General features: G+C 39.2%; 1 protein-coding gene across 1 annotated transcript in view; it reads left to right on the plus strand.

The window, feature by feature from the left end:
- The window catches only part of LOC139731953 (nucleolar transcription factor 1-A-like), a 32393-nt gene extending 18739 nt beyond the window's left edge, over window positions 1-13654 (plus strand). The window contains exons 7-18 of the mRNA XM_071642824.1: window positions 825-954; window positions 2021-2131; window positions 2928-3055; window positions 4445-4586; window positions 5638-5679; window positions 6165-6274; window positions 8077-8164; window positions 9836-9946; window positions 10672-10724; window positions 11198-11387; window positions 11980-12099; window positions 13280-13654. Of these exons, the coding sequence (XP_071498925.1) occupies window positions 825-954; window positions 2021-2131; window positions 2928-3055; window positions 4445-4586; window positions 5638-5679; window positions 6165-6274; window positions 8077-8164; window positions 9836-9946; window positions 10672-10724; window positions 11198-11387; window positions 11980-12099; window positions 13280-13654 (1600 nt within the window). The remainder of the gene's footprint in view (window positions 1-824; window positions 955-2020; window positions 2132-2927; window positions 3056-4444; window positions 4587-5637; window positions 5680-6164; window positions 6275-8076; window positions 8165-9835; window positions 9947-10671; window positions 10725-11197; window positions 11388-11979; window positions 12100-13279) is intronic.
- Window positions 13655-13970: the final 316 nt, after the last annotated feature.

Here is a 13970-nt window from a genome sequence, read left to right on the forward strand (position 1 = left end):
TTTCGTTATAACCGAACAAATACAGTATAACGAAAACAAGGAAACCACGTATATATATCATATTCTGTTTATTGAATACTCATCATACACTGGAAAGCTATGTGAAATGTGATGGGATAACTGTATCACAATAATAAACGCAAGTTCCCCTCAGAAACTGTGCGTGACACAAAGAGCGAACACACAGTGGTGTGAAGCGTTCACCCATGCAGAGACGCTATATATGCTTTTTCCGCTGGGTATTTTCGAAAGCAATTCGCATTTCGTTATAACGGAGCACATTTCTTTTGTTTTTCTTTGTCTGTGGCGCTCGGAAAAGACTTCGTTATAACGGAAATTTCGTTATAACCGTGTTCGTTATAAGCGAATTTTTTACCATAGACTTTAATGATGATAATTTTGGGACCAGAAGATTTACTTCGTTATAACGAAATTTCGTTATAACCGTGTTCGTTATAACGGGAGTGCACTGTATAAACCTTTCCTTTGTGGTTCATTGTATTGTAGTGAGATGATGCAGGTTATGTAATGAATGTATTTAATGAGGAAATAGGTATTAATTTTTCTTTTCAACAGAATTAAAGAGATTGTAATTTCCTACCTTGCAGACGATAAAGCATTGGTGTTTATACTGGAGACAATGTTTCTGTAAGATGTAAATTTTGCATTTATCACTCGGACTTGCAAAATTTGCAAAAATATAATACACTGCAAACTGTACTACATATGAAAAGTAATCTGATAGAATTAAAAAAAAACAACACACATTCAACTTGTTGGTAAGAAGCAAACCTTGTGAATGCGTACAATTGACTCCTTCCCAGTGAGGACCACCCAGACTACAAAGCTCAGCTGAAGGCAAGCCGGGGTGCCTCCAAGCCCCCCTCATTACCAACGCCCTATCGGCTGTGGTCTGAAAAGAGACTGGCTCAGATTCAGGCAGAAAATCCCAACGTAAGTCAAATTTGGCTTTGCAGTTCTCGACATTCTCATTTGCATGAAATTTGCTGAAGATAATGCTTCATATCCAAGCCCTTCATTGCAAAGAGAAACTAGTTGTGAGTAAAATGGTTCGTAACAGTTTCAATCAAAGAGGACTTGACAGTTTATCATGTAAGTTCCTGTATTCCAAAAGGCATCGTTTAAATTTTGATTGGAAATAGGAATCAGGGCCTTGTTGCATAAAACTTGAGATCAGCCGTAATTCAGAAAATTTAAACATAAGTCCATGAATACTTAATTCTGATTGGCTGATAACAAACTTATGTTTAATTTTCTGACTTATGTTTGATTGCATCTTGTTATGCAACGGGGCCTAGATTAAAAACCTCTTTAAAAACTGTAAATGCTTAAAATTACCAGCACAGTTATGACTCTGTGGGACTATTGTGACTTGATTATCAAAATGACCCCCCCCCCCCATATAATGGATCATCTATTATAAAGCTTTACTTACTAAACACTAGCAGTTTGTCATCGACACTGTTGTGACTGTCAAAGGAAGTCTTGCAAATAATTTCCATGGCAACGCCCCCAAACTCTAGCCAGGCTGCATAATTGGTTGCAGCTGTCCTTCGCAAGCAATGTCGTCGTCCCCTTTTTTTTTCTTCTAGTGCAAACTTCTACTATACAAATTGTTCATCCTAGAGAACAGAAAGATCATTGACTGTTGTTATGATTTCGCTGCTATATGATCAGAGGGGTCATATTGTTTATCTACTTTCTATGGTTGAATAAAATGTTATGGTATTGAAAGCAATATGATAATAATGATGATGAAAGTAATATCAAGTCATAGCACGCAGAACCTACAATTTTGTATGTATATGTATTAGATTCTTCTGCGCTGCTGAAGCTCAAGATATGCTCAAAAATATGTGAACGCAATGTCAACTAGATACATCCTAGTCCATTATACACGTGATTATGGCATTTGGTCTGGAAGGAATAGACATTTATCCACGCTCTCAGTTACCCGTTGATGTCATGATTTCTTAATTTTTATGTTTGGAAGGTACAGGTGCCAAAAGGGGAAGTTGAGTCCAAGCTGCGTCAGGAGTGGAACGAACTCTCGGAGCGGAAGCGCATGAAGTGGATCATGAACTCCCTGGCGGAGAAACCGAAATACGACGTGAGTAGTGCCTTCAGAGGGGGGAAACAGTGATGTATCTAGCACCGAGATAATTACTACTTTTTTGTCAGTACATTCCATTATTTTGTAGTGCTTTTGACCAAGAATACTGCAGGTTTAGGGGAAAATGCTGTTTTCCCAAAGCGTGTTACTTCACATGTCAATTGCAGGAAAGATGAAAGTACTGTTTTCCACCACAGACATACCTTCCAACCCTCAGAATATTGCAGTGCTGTTTAAAAAGTTGACAATCCTTCTGGCAATCACATACTCTTATTGGCAGAGGTGATGTTGTCACCGACTCGCACAAGTCTCTCATCGACCTTTTATACACAAATTTTTACTGAATTTCCCGTGTTTTGTGTGCATGAAATCAGTAACAGTACATTATATTCTTTGCATCCAGTAATTGTAGTCCTGTAGTAACATGGCAATGATGACCCTTGCAGGGAAAGAAGATGTAATTGCTCATTACTTGATGAAAAGCATGATATTTGTAAAAGTTTTGTGTGATAAATCTGTGGATAAGCATTGACTGATGATGTCTTTACATCTTCTGTTTAGATTTGTGATTTTGAACAGCGTCTCTGTTCGAAGAATTACTATTCGATGAAGGCATATAAAGCATCAAACTTCCGTAACTAAGTTGTTAATTTAAGTCTTAGTTTGACAAAACTTCAGCTATTCTGATGGAATGATTTTACGCTCAGTATCAAGATTAACTAGACCATGATGTGGATTTGAATCTTAAGACCATGTTATTACCGCATCGTGTAATTTCTCTGTCTGTTTACAGAAAGCCATGCAGCAGTTTATTGAGAGCCACCCGGCCTTTAAGGTGCCCACCAACCAGAAGCCGCTGCTGACAAAGAAGGAGCTGGGTATTAAGGAACACCAGGAGGGGAGGCCCTCCAAACCACCCATGTGAGTACACCAGAGATGGACTCCTGGCCTATAATCTTGGTGGAGGATGCAGCTGTTGTCTTTGTTGTTACTCTAAAGGTCTGATGCAGCGAGACTATTGTCTTTGCTATGCGCTATGTCTAATGCAGTGAGACTATGAACAGTGGATGCGCACAAAGCATCCTCCACCTATATCCTCACGTCTTGCTTCAGCCATTGTTTCTTATTATCGACTATGAATCGTGGCAGTATTTCGTACAAAAAATACCACCGATTTGTAGTTGATAATAAGAAAACAACGACTAAAGCAAGACGAGTGGATATAGGCATTGGATGCTTCCACTGTTCGTAGTCTTGCGGCATCAGACATATCGCTTAGCAAACACAAGAATCTCACCGCATCAGATGTTTGCATTACAGCAAAGACAGTAGCTCCATCCTCCGCCTATATTATAGACTAATGGTTCCCTGGTCCTCCTTTAAGCAACCCCCTCATTTAAACCTTCACCTCACTGTGGAGGTAAAGTGGTCCCCAACAGTGTTGCCACAGCAGCTGCAATTATTGCAACTGACAATGATTGCTGACACCTGTGCGAAACAGGCCCCAGGAAAGCAAGCAAATATTAATATACCCCTGTCATGTGTCATGTATCATTTGGTGTTGTGTAGCACCATCTTGTCTTCTCAAGATGTACAGTTATACACTGCTGTAATGATGTCCATATTTTAACAGTCAGCAATAACAATTCCACTGCTATTTCATCTCTGTTATCATGCATTCAACATCATTACAGTAATGATAATGTAACACCTCAGATACTTTTTAAAAAAAAATGTAATTTTGGACAGTAATTCAGAAACTAGGCTGCCACTATGGCGGCAGGGCATTAGTGTTACTGTAAAACATGATATATTCGCGGCACGAAATTTTCGCGAATTGGAGCCGATGGCCTTTTTCGCGACAAGAAATTTTCGCGAATTGCCTCTTGCGTTCAATGCATATAGTGTAGATAAGAAATTTCGCGTGCATTTTAATTTCGCAAATCTTGGCGCTCGCGAAATTAAAATGCACGCGAACATTTCTCGTTTTACAGTATACTGCATGGTGCTGTAATCGGGGGGGGGGGGGGGGGGGGGAGGGGAATATGAAATTTTACAGGATTTATTTGATGTATTTCTATTCATTAAAGTCTTCACGCATAAAGCAGTAAAAATTATTTTCATCCATTTTTTCTTCTTTTTTTTTTTGTAGTCCAGGGTACAGTGCTATAAAAAGAAATTTAATGATTTAAGAAAATGGCAAGTTTTAGTTGGTATGCCATTGTATCAAATACTGCATCATATCATAGGAAGTGCATGTGCCTGTATGGTCTCTTGAAATCTCTGTGCTTCTGTCGTTGCTATCATCAGGACGGCGTACAGCCTCTTCTGCTCCGAGATGCTGAAACAGATGGAGGATGTGTCTCCGAAAGAGAAGATGCTGCAATGTAGCACTCGCTGGAGTGAGCTGAGTGATAAGGGCAAGGCAGAGTACAAGATGAAGGCAGCCAGGGTAAGTGAAACAGAGACTACAACCCCAAGCATCTCCTACACCTGTTGAGGACAAGTCCCGAGTATATTCAGGCAGGTGTCTATGGGAAATGCATGTTGTAGCAAAATCAGACCATCCTCAATGGGTTAATAGGAGATTTACCTGCCTGGACTCCTTTTAGCAACTGGATATTCTAATTACGCGGATATGCGCACAATATTGCGCACAACAAAAGCAGAAAGTGTGCTGTCCCCTGTGGGTGAGGTCCAGATTCCTATCTTCAGGTTAGCTCTAGGGTTATAGATGCTCTATTCTGGTGCCATATTTGTGAACATATGTGACAAAATTTGATATAAGTGGGAGAAAGCTATTGTAAAATTTTAAGCAGGAGAAAATACATCTTAAAGTGGGAGACACACAGCTAGAGCAGGAGAAATTCAAGCTCGAGCAGAAAAATTGGTGATTTTGTGAAAATGGCCTCAAAGTGGGAGAGTGAGAGTCTCTGAAGAGAACAAGAGCGAGAGAGATACAGAGAACTTGCTGCTTCTCTTTGCCGATGACTTTTGTGGAAGCCTTGTTTGTTGCCTCTTAAAGATACAGCATCCTCTTTTGCTGACCAAATTTGAGCAGAGCTCATTTAGATGTGTGTGGTGGTCATTCATTTGGCAATACGCGGTAAATTCAGGTCAAAGGTCACATATCATTTTGTGATGAGAAGTGACAGATTCTACAGTACATCATTATTTCATGACTCTTTTTGGATGGAAGAGGATCCTTCAGATGCATTTCCATACAGGTCATAGCCTTTGCTTGAAAATGCACCACTGTGATGCAGTGATGTTTGCAGACATAATTATTGATTCAGAGTTACATTCCTATGCTTAATTTCAGATTTGTCAAGGGTCCTGTTTCGATGCAAACTAATGCTTTGTTTTGTGAAGTGAAATGCAGTTGTGTCTAAAACTGTTACTTCACAACTACTCTGTCATGAAACATAACCTCAGTGTAACTGCATTCCTGGAGATGGCATGTTGTGACAATGGTCTTTTTTTATGATTGTATTTTTCTACAGATGAAGGAGCACTATGAGCGGGAGTTGGAGAAATACATCGATGTAAGACATTTCGCTTTATCAGTAGCAAAACTTATTATTACCCAATTAAAATTTATGTAAGGCGGTTTCCAAAAGTTGGATACAAACGAAACTACAAGAACCTTTTGATGCCCAGACATATGACATATGCGATTAGAATTGAGACAGGCATATTAAAGCTGAATAGGAAATGAGTAAAGTTTCCTTGGTTTTCTACTGAGCTATGTTACACTACCATGTATTGGTGGTATTTCTCTGTATTGGTGAGTGCAATAGTGTGACCTACCCATGTTGTATTCTTTTCCTTTCATTACCTCTGCCAAGGAGGTTTAATGTGTTTGTTTGACATTGTTTTGTTTGTCTGTCCGTCTGTCTGTTTCTTGCTATTTGCAAAATAACTCAAAAAGGACGGTGCTCTCAGAGTGCTTGTCTAGTTGAGAATGAAAATGAATGAAAAGACCCATATTCAAGAGATAACTCTTCCCCCCATCCCCCCACCCCTCCAGAAATTGCCGCCCGCCGAGAGGGAGAAGTGTGTAGCCGAGCTGAACAGCATCAGACGAATTCCTGGCGCCAAGAAGTCACAGGTGAGAAAATGTTTTTTCTCTCTCTCACTGTGAATGCTTTCGTTGATGAGGGATCCGTTTCATTTTTAAAAAAAGTTACTGTGATAGTGTCAACTCTAAAAGATACTCGATACTGTATCATATTGCCATACGTTCTTTCCAAAAATAGTAAGGAGCTGGAATTCCCTCTCCTTGGAAATTGTTGCAACGCCATCTGTGGGAGCATTCCATAACTGACTAACGGTTATTCACAGTGGCTAGTGTTTGTTCTTCATATTTGTTGTGTGCTTGTAAATAAACTGTATCATAATGTACATAATACAGTCTGCAAAACTCTTCAGCTTATTGAAGGAGGCAGACTTAACCAGAAGAAGGAGAAGAACTCTAGCTGCAATGGCAAATGTTGTAGTAATGGCAAGAATCCTGCTTCTTGAATGGCCATTGCTCTTAGTTGTAGCCATTTCTTTCATACCATCTTACATGAAATGTTACCAAAATTTTGTTTTCAGAGTTTGAGTGAGCTTCAAGTTAAAGCACATTTGAAGAGATTATAACCCTCTGGGGTTCAACAAAGCTTTCAAAAGATTTTGATAGAGATTTTGATAGATTTGACATATCACAGCTCAAAAATTGTCAAATATACAGCCAACCAGATCTTGATGTAATTGTGACTCTAAGCTAGCTCCCATCTTGGGGTGGAAATAGTTATGAAAGATGTGTATCGGGATCTGTTGACTGAGTCTTGCCGTACAGATTTTGGCCATGTTTGCCAAACCCATTCATTTTCAACCAATTTTGTTTGCGAAGGGTATGCGGCATGCGAATCATATCTGCTGCTTTACTGTTACTATATTTAAAAGTGCAGGTTTTATCATAACCACAAAAAAAAAAACAATCACATACATGTATGTACAGTGTACGTTATCTGAATTTTCTTTGCATTGTTTCCCAGAATGCTAGAGATTTCTTCTACTCGGTTTAAGGTAGAAAAGAAGTATTATGGGATTCATCTTTCCCCCTGACCTCAAGGTGATCCTTGTGGTCTGTTTACCACATAATTTGTCATCTTGAGTGAGAGGAAGTTCCATTGGATATTTTTTTCTATGAACATGGCCATTACTGTTACAATGTGAGGTATTAATTCCTGTGTTGTCATGGTATTTCAACATTTTCTTCTGGCAGAATGACAAGAAGCCCTCTGGCAAAGCAACAAGGTAAATGAATCTTCTCCTTAATTTGTTTTAAGAGTGGATCATCATTAGAGTGACTTGTGATACTTGAGTCGACAATTCCATCTCGACTTCCATGAATCCAGTAGTAAAATACCTGCTCACATTCAGATAACACGAACAGAGAGCAAAATGTCCATGGACATGCAGTGTTATTACATGAAGGTTCGCCCCCCCCCCCCCTCTCACACACACACACCCACACACCTTGAGTGTAGTAGGCCTGTGTATGCTTCAGTTGTTGTTACAGTTGCAGCAGAAATTGAAGTGGTCTCTGTTTCTGCTTATAATGTTAGATTGGGGGAAATGTTTGCATTCAAAGCATCTTCATGTATGTTGTGAAAGGCAATATACAGCAAGCAATCATTAATATGGAAATTGATATGTCAGACTAAGAATTTGAAATCATGTCAACTATAAAATTTTGATATAAACTTTGGTAGGAAGATGTATTCCTTTCATCAAAAATTGTGTAGTATTTGAATGTCTGGTAGCTAAGAAGATAATTTTGAAACTGTGTGAAAGGAGATAATACTACAGAGCAAACAAATAAAGAAAACCTGAGAATTTGATGGTATTTGACACTTTGTCCACTCCTTTGCCTTTCTCTGGTTTATCAACAGTGCTGTGAAGTATGAACTGAACATTAACGGCAAGACGACAGGGCGGGATCTCTGGATCAATGACAAGCTCCCTTCGTACGTCAAACAAGTAAGTAGCTATTGTTGTGCTCACTGACTTTCAAATAACCAGATAGATCACAGTGCAGTGAACAGAAACCATGGCCCTTAACAGCAACAATACACAGGGTACAGTCCATGTACAGTTTTATATTTGTTTGTTTTGACACCTGAACCAGAAAACATTGTTTTGTTTAAAAAAGGCGCATAGTCCCGGTGGGTGCGGGGGCGATGTTGATGATACTGCAGATCACCGTTAGCATTGATACGAAGATTGCCAAAGTTAGAGCTGTTATCAAGAGTAAAGTGCGTAGGTGTTGTTAGGTAACGTTGCCTTCGTTGTCTTCTCTGCGCATCACGCAGTCTGTAGTAATGCCAGGGTACGTGCATATGTGCTTCTTAGTATGACATCACTAAAGAAGTGTGCTATTAAAAGCTGTCATCCCCCTCAGCGGAATCATGAGCCGAACTGTGATCGGACTGCGAACTGCAGTGGATCGGACTTCTTCAGACTCGGGGAAATGGGTCAAAGCGTAATAGCGCTAAAGAGGAGTCGATAGCGTAGGTCTCTATAGGAAACTTGCGCCTTTAGCCCACGTACGCATTCGACTAAGCCACCGGGACCATGTGGCTTTAAAGGACGAGAGTCTGTTGAAATTAAAATTACTCAGTTCACTGAAATTATTAGATTATTCAATCGTTACAAAGATATGTGTTCCGATATTGCAGCATGCACATATGAGCCATTGGAGTGTATTCATCTTGTTGAGCAGTTGTTTTCTGGAGACAGTCCTTGATCCAATGGAACTTAACATTTTTGGTTACCACCGATCACTGTTTCATTAAAATACTCCTGTTACTCATTGGTCATTTGAACCATGTATTACATCAAAAACTTTTTGAGTAGAAAAGACATTTTTATGAATGAGAATATAAAAGGTAACAGAATCTGAGAAATTCCCACATTTTGGAATTTTATGGCTGTTCAGATGCATCTAACTCATAGAGTATCTCTCCGACAGCTCTTTGGAACCCCGCAGAATTTGATGTGTGAATTTTGGCATCCTTGTACATGTGGGACCAACAGAACTGTAACTCTTTATATTTAACTCTTTATGTGCCATGGTGTAAACCCCCTGTGTGCCATGTTATTCTACAACAGCAATGTAGTTCTGCTTTGGGAAAACATTCTGTTTTTCAAATCTATGTAACTTCTATAGATTTTTGTTACCCTCAACATGTAATGCACAAAGTTATAGAAATGCCTAATTTTGCTTTGATGTAAATTGTGTAACAAATCTATGATTATTTTTCTTTCAAAAGACCAGTAGCTACATTATTGTAGAGGTGTGACTTTTGCTCATAAAACATTGGCAGAAACTAGAAATTTACATGCAAATCCAGTAAGGAATACCAGTTGATATTCAATCACCACATAAAATGCACACTACGTGTGGCAGGAATGGAACCACGATAAACACTTACATTGTACTGTGGCATTTGGCAATTTGTTGATCGGTTTGGGCGGGTTTGTGCGTTTGAGCAGAATATGCGTAGTTTTCACGCACGCTGCCGATTGAGTCAGACGTGCGAACATGGCACATAAAGAGTTAATGGATTGGCCAATCTTTTTGTATCTAGAGGATGTTTGGATAAAATTATTGTTGATATTGTGATTATCCCGCACATCTTCATCTATTAGATGTCCAAGTCGAAGGCCATCAGTCAGCTGAGAGCTCAGTGGGATAACATGGACAAAAGCAGCAGAGCACCTTACGTCAAGCAGTCAGCGCAGCTCAACAAACAGATGGAGGTATGTGTGGGACAAAGGGAGTGTATTTTTACATTACCCCTGACATGTATTCTGTAACGCACTACTTGCTTTTGGAGCAGCAACTGTAATGTGCAATCAAAAACCAAGTGCAGTATGTCATCCTTGTCAGTCAGTTACAACACATATATGTAATCCGCTACAACAATAGGAACCGAAAGTCGGGGGAGATTGATTTTCTGAAAATGATATGACACTATTTCATTACTCTTCCACTTTAATCCGCTTTAATTCTATATGTAACACGACTCATAAAAATATTCGGCTGCGAAGATATTGATGATGTTATGAGACCATGTTGAGTAGTGCCACGACCAATCAGTAACCAGGATGACGGGTGGCGGGTCACATATTGTTCTAGGCCAAGTGTAGTGGTGATAAACATATTTTCTTCCAAGACAAACTCGCAATAATTTCATTTGAAAGGTTGAGTCAAGATATGTCATGTACTGTTGACTGTAAGGGCTTGCAATTTGTCTTTGAAACTTGTAAATCTTTGCTGGAGGCTGAAGATCCTGAAAACAAACAAACAAACAAACAAACAAACTGTGATGACAAAAAGAAAACTACAAACCATGTTGATAATCTTGCTGCTGTTTTCATTAGTTTCAGTTTAGAGGAACTTCTCCCAGCTAAAATACCATATTATGTGTCTCTGTCCTGTTTTTAGTAATTCTGTTTAAATCTTTTCCTCCGTCTGTATACAGCTGAATGACCGACTACGAAAGCTGTGGTTGGATGCCCCCAAGAAACCATTCGAGTAAGCAACTTCAAACATTTTTGTGTTTTCAAAATACTACACACTACACAATTTCATTATTATTAGTGTATGTGATATGTGATATGTATATCATTAGAGGTTGAGTCAAGCTGATTATGTTTGTACATCAAGAAGTTTTTGATTCTTTTTTTCAAGATTTAGATTAATGTTTTGGAGTGATGGGTGTATTTATCCTGATATTTAAATTTATCTATATTCTTATTTCAACCTTTTCATGAGTATCTATATTTTTGATATTTTGGCTTTGTTCAATATTTGCTGTTCATATTTACATAATGATTTTATTAATTTTGCTTTTGAAATGTCAATTTTAATGCAGACATTGTAAAAACATATTTCTTTTTTGAGTGTGAGAATGAGGGAGATAGAGAAAAGGAAAAGGAGATAGAAGAGAGAGGGTAAAATTAGCCCGCTAATTTGTTCTTTTCCAATCTGCGTTTGGTCCACCCCAGGAGTGCGTACCGATACTTCAGCACAGCGATGCTGAAGACACCAGAGCTGAAGGAGATTGACCAGAAGGAGCGGTTCAAGGAGGTGGCCAAGCGCTGGAAGACGATCAGCGCCATGGAGAAGAAGAAGTACGAGGCTAAGAAGGAGAAGGCGGTCAAAGAGTACAAGAAGGCCCTGGAGAAATATAAGAAGGTGAGTGTGCGCCCTCTATGGAGCACCCTTGCCCCCACTCTCAAAATTCTCGTGCTTGCTCTTAGCCCTATTTCAAAGATGCTGATTGTTACATTTTTGCAGTATTTTGTACTGTTTTTTTTTTTTCAAAAATACTGTGAGTTTCATGAAAAATGCTGTTTTCATCCAATTTTATGCTGCACTTGTGTTTGGCAAAGAAAGGTAAAAATAGTGTTTTTCCACAGATATTCACTGTTCCACTCCTCAGAATACATACATTGTAACTCAATCAGTAATGTTCAAAAATATTCTCATTTGAAATTTAAACATTGAAATTATCAATGTAGTCCAAAACAATGTTTGTGCAGCAGTTGGTGTGAGCAATGATGCTTCTTTGTTTGTTTATTTTTTTATTTTTTTGGTGAAAATTCATGATTTTGTAAATAAGAGGCCTTGTCTTCCCAGAGACAAGATATATGTTGGGTAAATTCCCCCTTTAAAAGAGACAGCATTGGAAAATGAGGATTTTAACTCTGTAGTGAGCAAGCTATCTCATCATATATGTGCCCCCATCTCATCCCTGTCCCATCCTCTCACCTCCCCCTTTTCGCAGACCTTGAGTGAAGACGACCGAGAGAGGTTCGTCCAGATGGAGACGAAGCCAGCCATGAGGCAAAAGATTCTCAAGAAAACACCGAGGGTAAGCGTCGGACAAGTCGCCAAGCCTTCCCAGGTGTTACATTCACTTCTCTATCTTATCTAGTCGTTTAGTATAGATGTACGATATGGAAAAATTGAAAAAAAAATATTTGGTTAGACTCTAGGATCATTATCTTACTGAGTTCAAAGTTGAAATTTGTGCATGAGTCGGGTAAAATGAATTTTGCATGTTTGTAATTGTACAGAATGAAAGAGACAAAAATACTTATGCATATTCAACCAGAAATATTCACACTATTTTCATTTCCCGCTAGTTCTATATCGCAGGAAATGTGCGAAAATTTCCACTTATAAACTCAGTATTATCCTTGCATAAGGATACATTTTTACTGATACTTATAGCAGCCCCAAGTAACAATGATAATGTGACAGTAATGATGTTGATATAACATTTCATTCAGCTATCTTTCAGAATACAGTTTCCCAAGTTTAGTTGATTCAAGAGAAATCCATTATAATTATCAGATTGATGATTTTTTTTTAGTGATCCTCGAATCAAATTCATCGCAGTACCTTCCCAACTGTCTGATGATAGGTTACTTCAGAAAAGTTGGCACATGTGGTTAATGTGTGACCACATTATTGTGTTATTGTCTTAATATTCACTGAATTTGACGTAATTTACAGTGAAACTTTGTTATGAAGAAGTTGGCAATGATAAAACCCTTTCATAACAAGGTGATTTTGTAGGTCCCATCTCATAGTATTTGTTTGTTTTTGTAACCTGAAGTAAAAAACTTGATATAAGGTAATGGTCATGGTTTCTAGGTCCACATCATAACGGAGTTCCCTGTACTTGCATATTAATGGGAAAGAAAAAAATTGGTGCAGTGGATTAGGTTCTAGACATTGAAATGGGAGGTCCAGGGTTCAAATCCTGCTCTGTTCCTTCATCAGCAGACAGGGTACTTACAACCACAATTTCCAGCTTCACCCAGGTGTAAATATGGATACTTACGAATGCTGGGTTAATAAAAGTAGCAGGGCCTTCTGGAAAAGTAGGGATTTGCACTGTAGTGCCTACCCTTGGTGAATAGGATGACATTGTTATCTTTATAAATTGAAATGATAAGCAAATAAATACATGTTTACATGATGAATGAGATGTTGCTCGTATGGGAGACAACAAAGTTTTCTTGATGATAGATTTCTTGACTCATACTTTTATTCAATATTGTCCTTTTTTTCCCCAGAATGCAACAAAAGCGAAAAAGACGAAGACAAAGGTGAAGGTTGAGGTGGAGTCGGAGTCAGAATCGGAGGAGGAGGAGGAGGAAGAAGAATCCGAGTCGGAGTCAGAGGAGGAGGAAACCGATGATGAGAACGAGGAGGAAGACGATGACGATGATGACGAGGAGGAAGAGGAGGAGGAGGAGGAAGAGGATGGCGAAAACCAGCAGCAGAATGCCGACAGCAGTTCGGAGGAGTCCGAGTCCGAGGAGGAAGAAGAGGAAGAGGAAGAGGAGGAGGAGGAAGAGGAGGAAGAAGAAGAGGAGGAGGAGGAGGAGGAAGAAGAAGAGGAGGTGGAGGAGGAGGAATCGGGCTCAAGTTCAGAAGAGTCGGACTAAAACGGAAAAGTTGAAAAACTGAGAGGAGTGTTTCTTCTGTCGTAACCTCTTCTTTCAGAGAGGATGTTCATTCCCATCATCATGGTAATTTTCTTGGCTCTTGGCTCCTTGCTGTGAAAACCCACGTCAGCATTACCAGCGTGAATGAAATGTGGAGCACGTCAAGCTGGGCTTCTTGTAGAGCTTACACGATTGCCAATAGGTGGTAACCACATAAATGTGTACCACGATGGGAAAGTCATGCGAAGGATCAAAAAGGTGTACCAGGGACTGTGTTCAGCCTTGAAGATGTGTGTCAATGGGTAGTGGTCGCGTG

The sequence above is a fragment of the Diadema antillarum genome, unplaced genomic scaffold (assembly GCF_040938485.1).
Source record: "Diadema antillarum isolate AM-2024a unplaced genomic scaffold, OU_Dant_1.0 seq00000389_RagTag, whole genome shotgun sequence".
In the NCBI taxonomy this organism is placed as follows: domain Eukaryota; kingdom Metazoa; phylum Echinodermata; class Echinoidea; order Diadematoida; family Diadematidae; genus Diadema; species Diadema antillarum.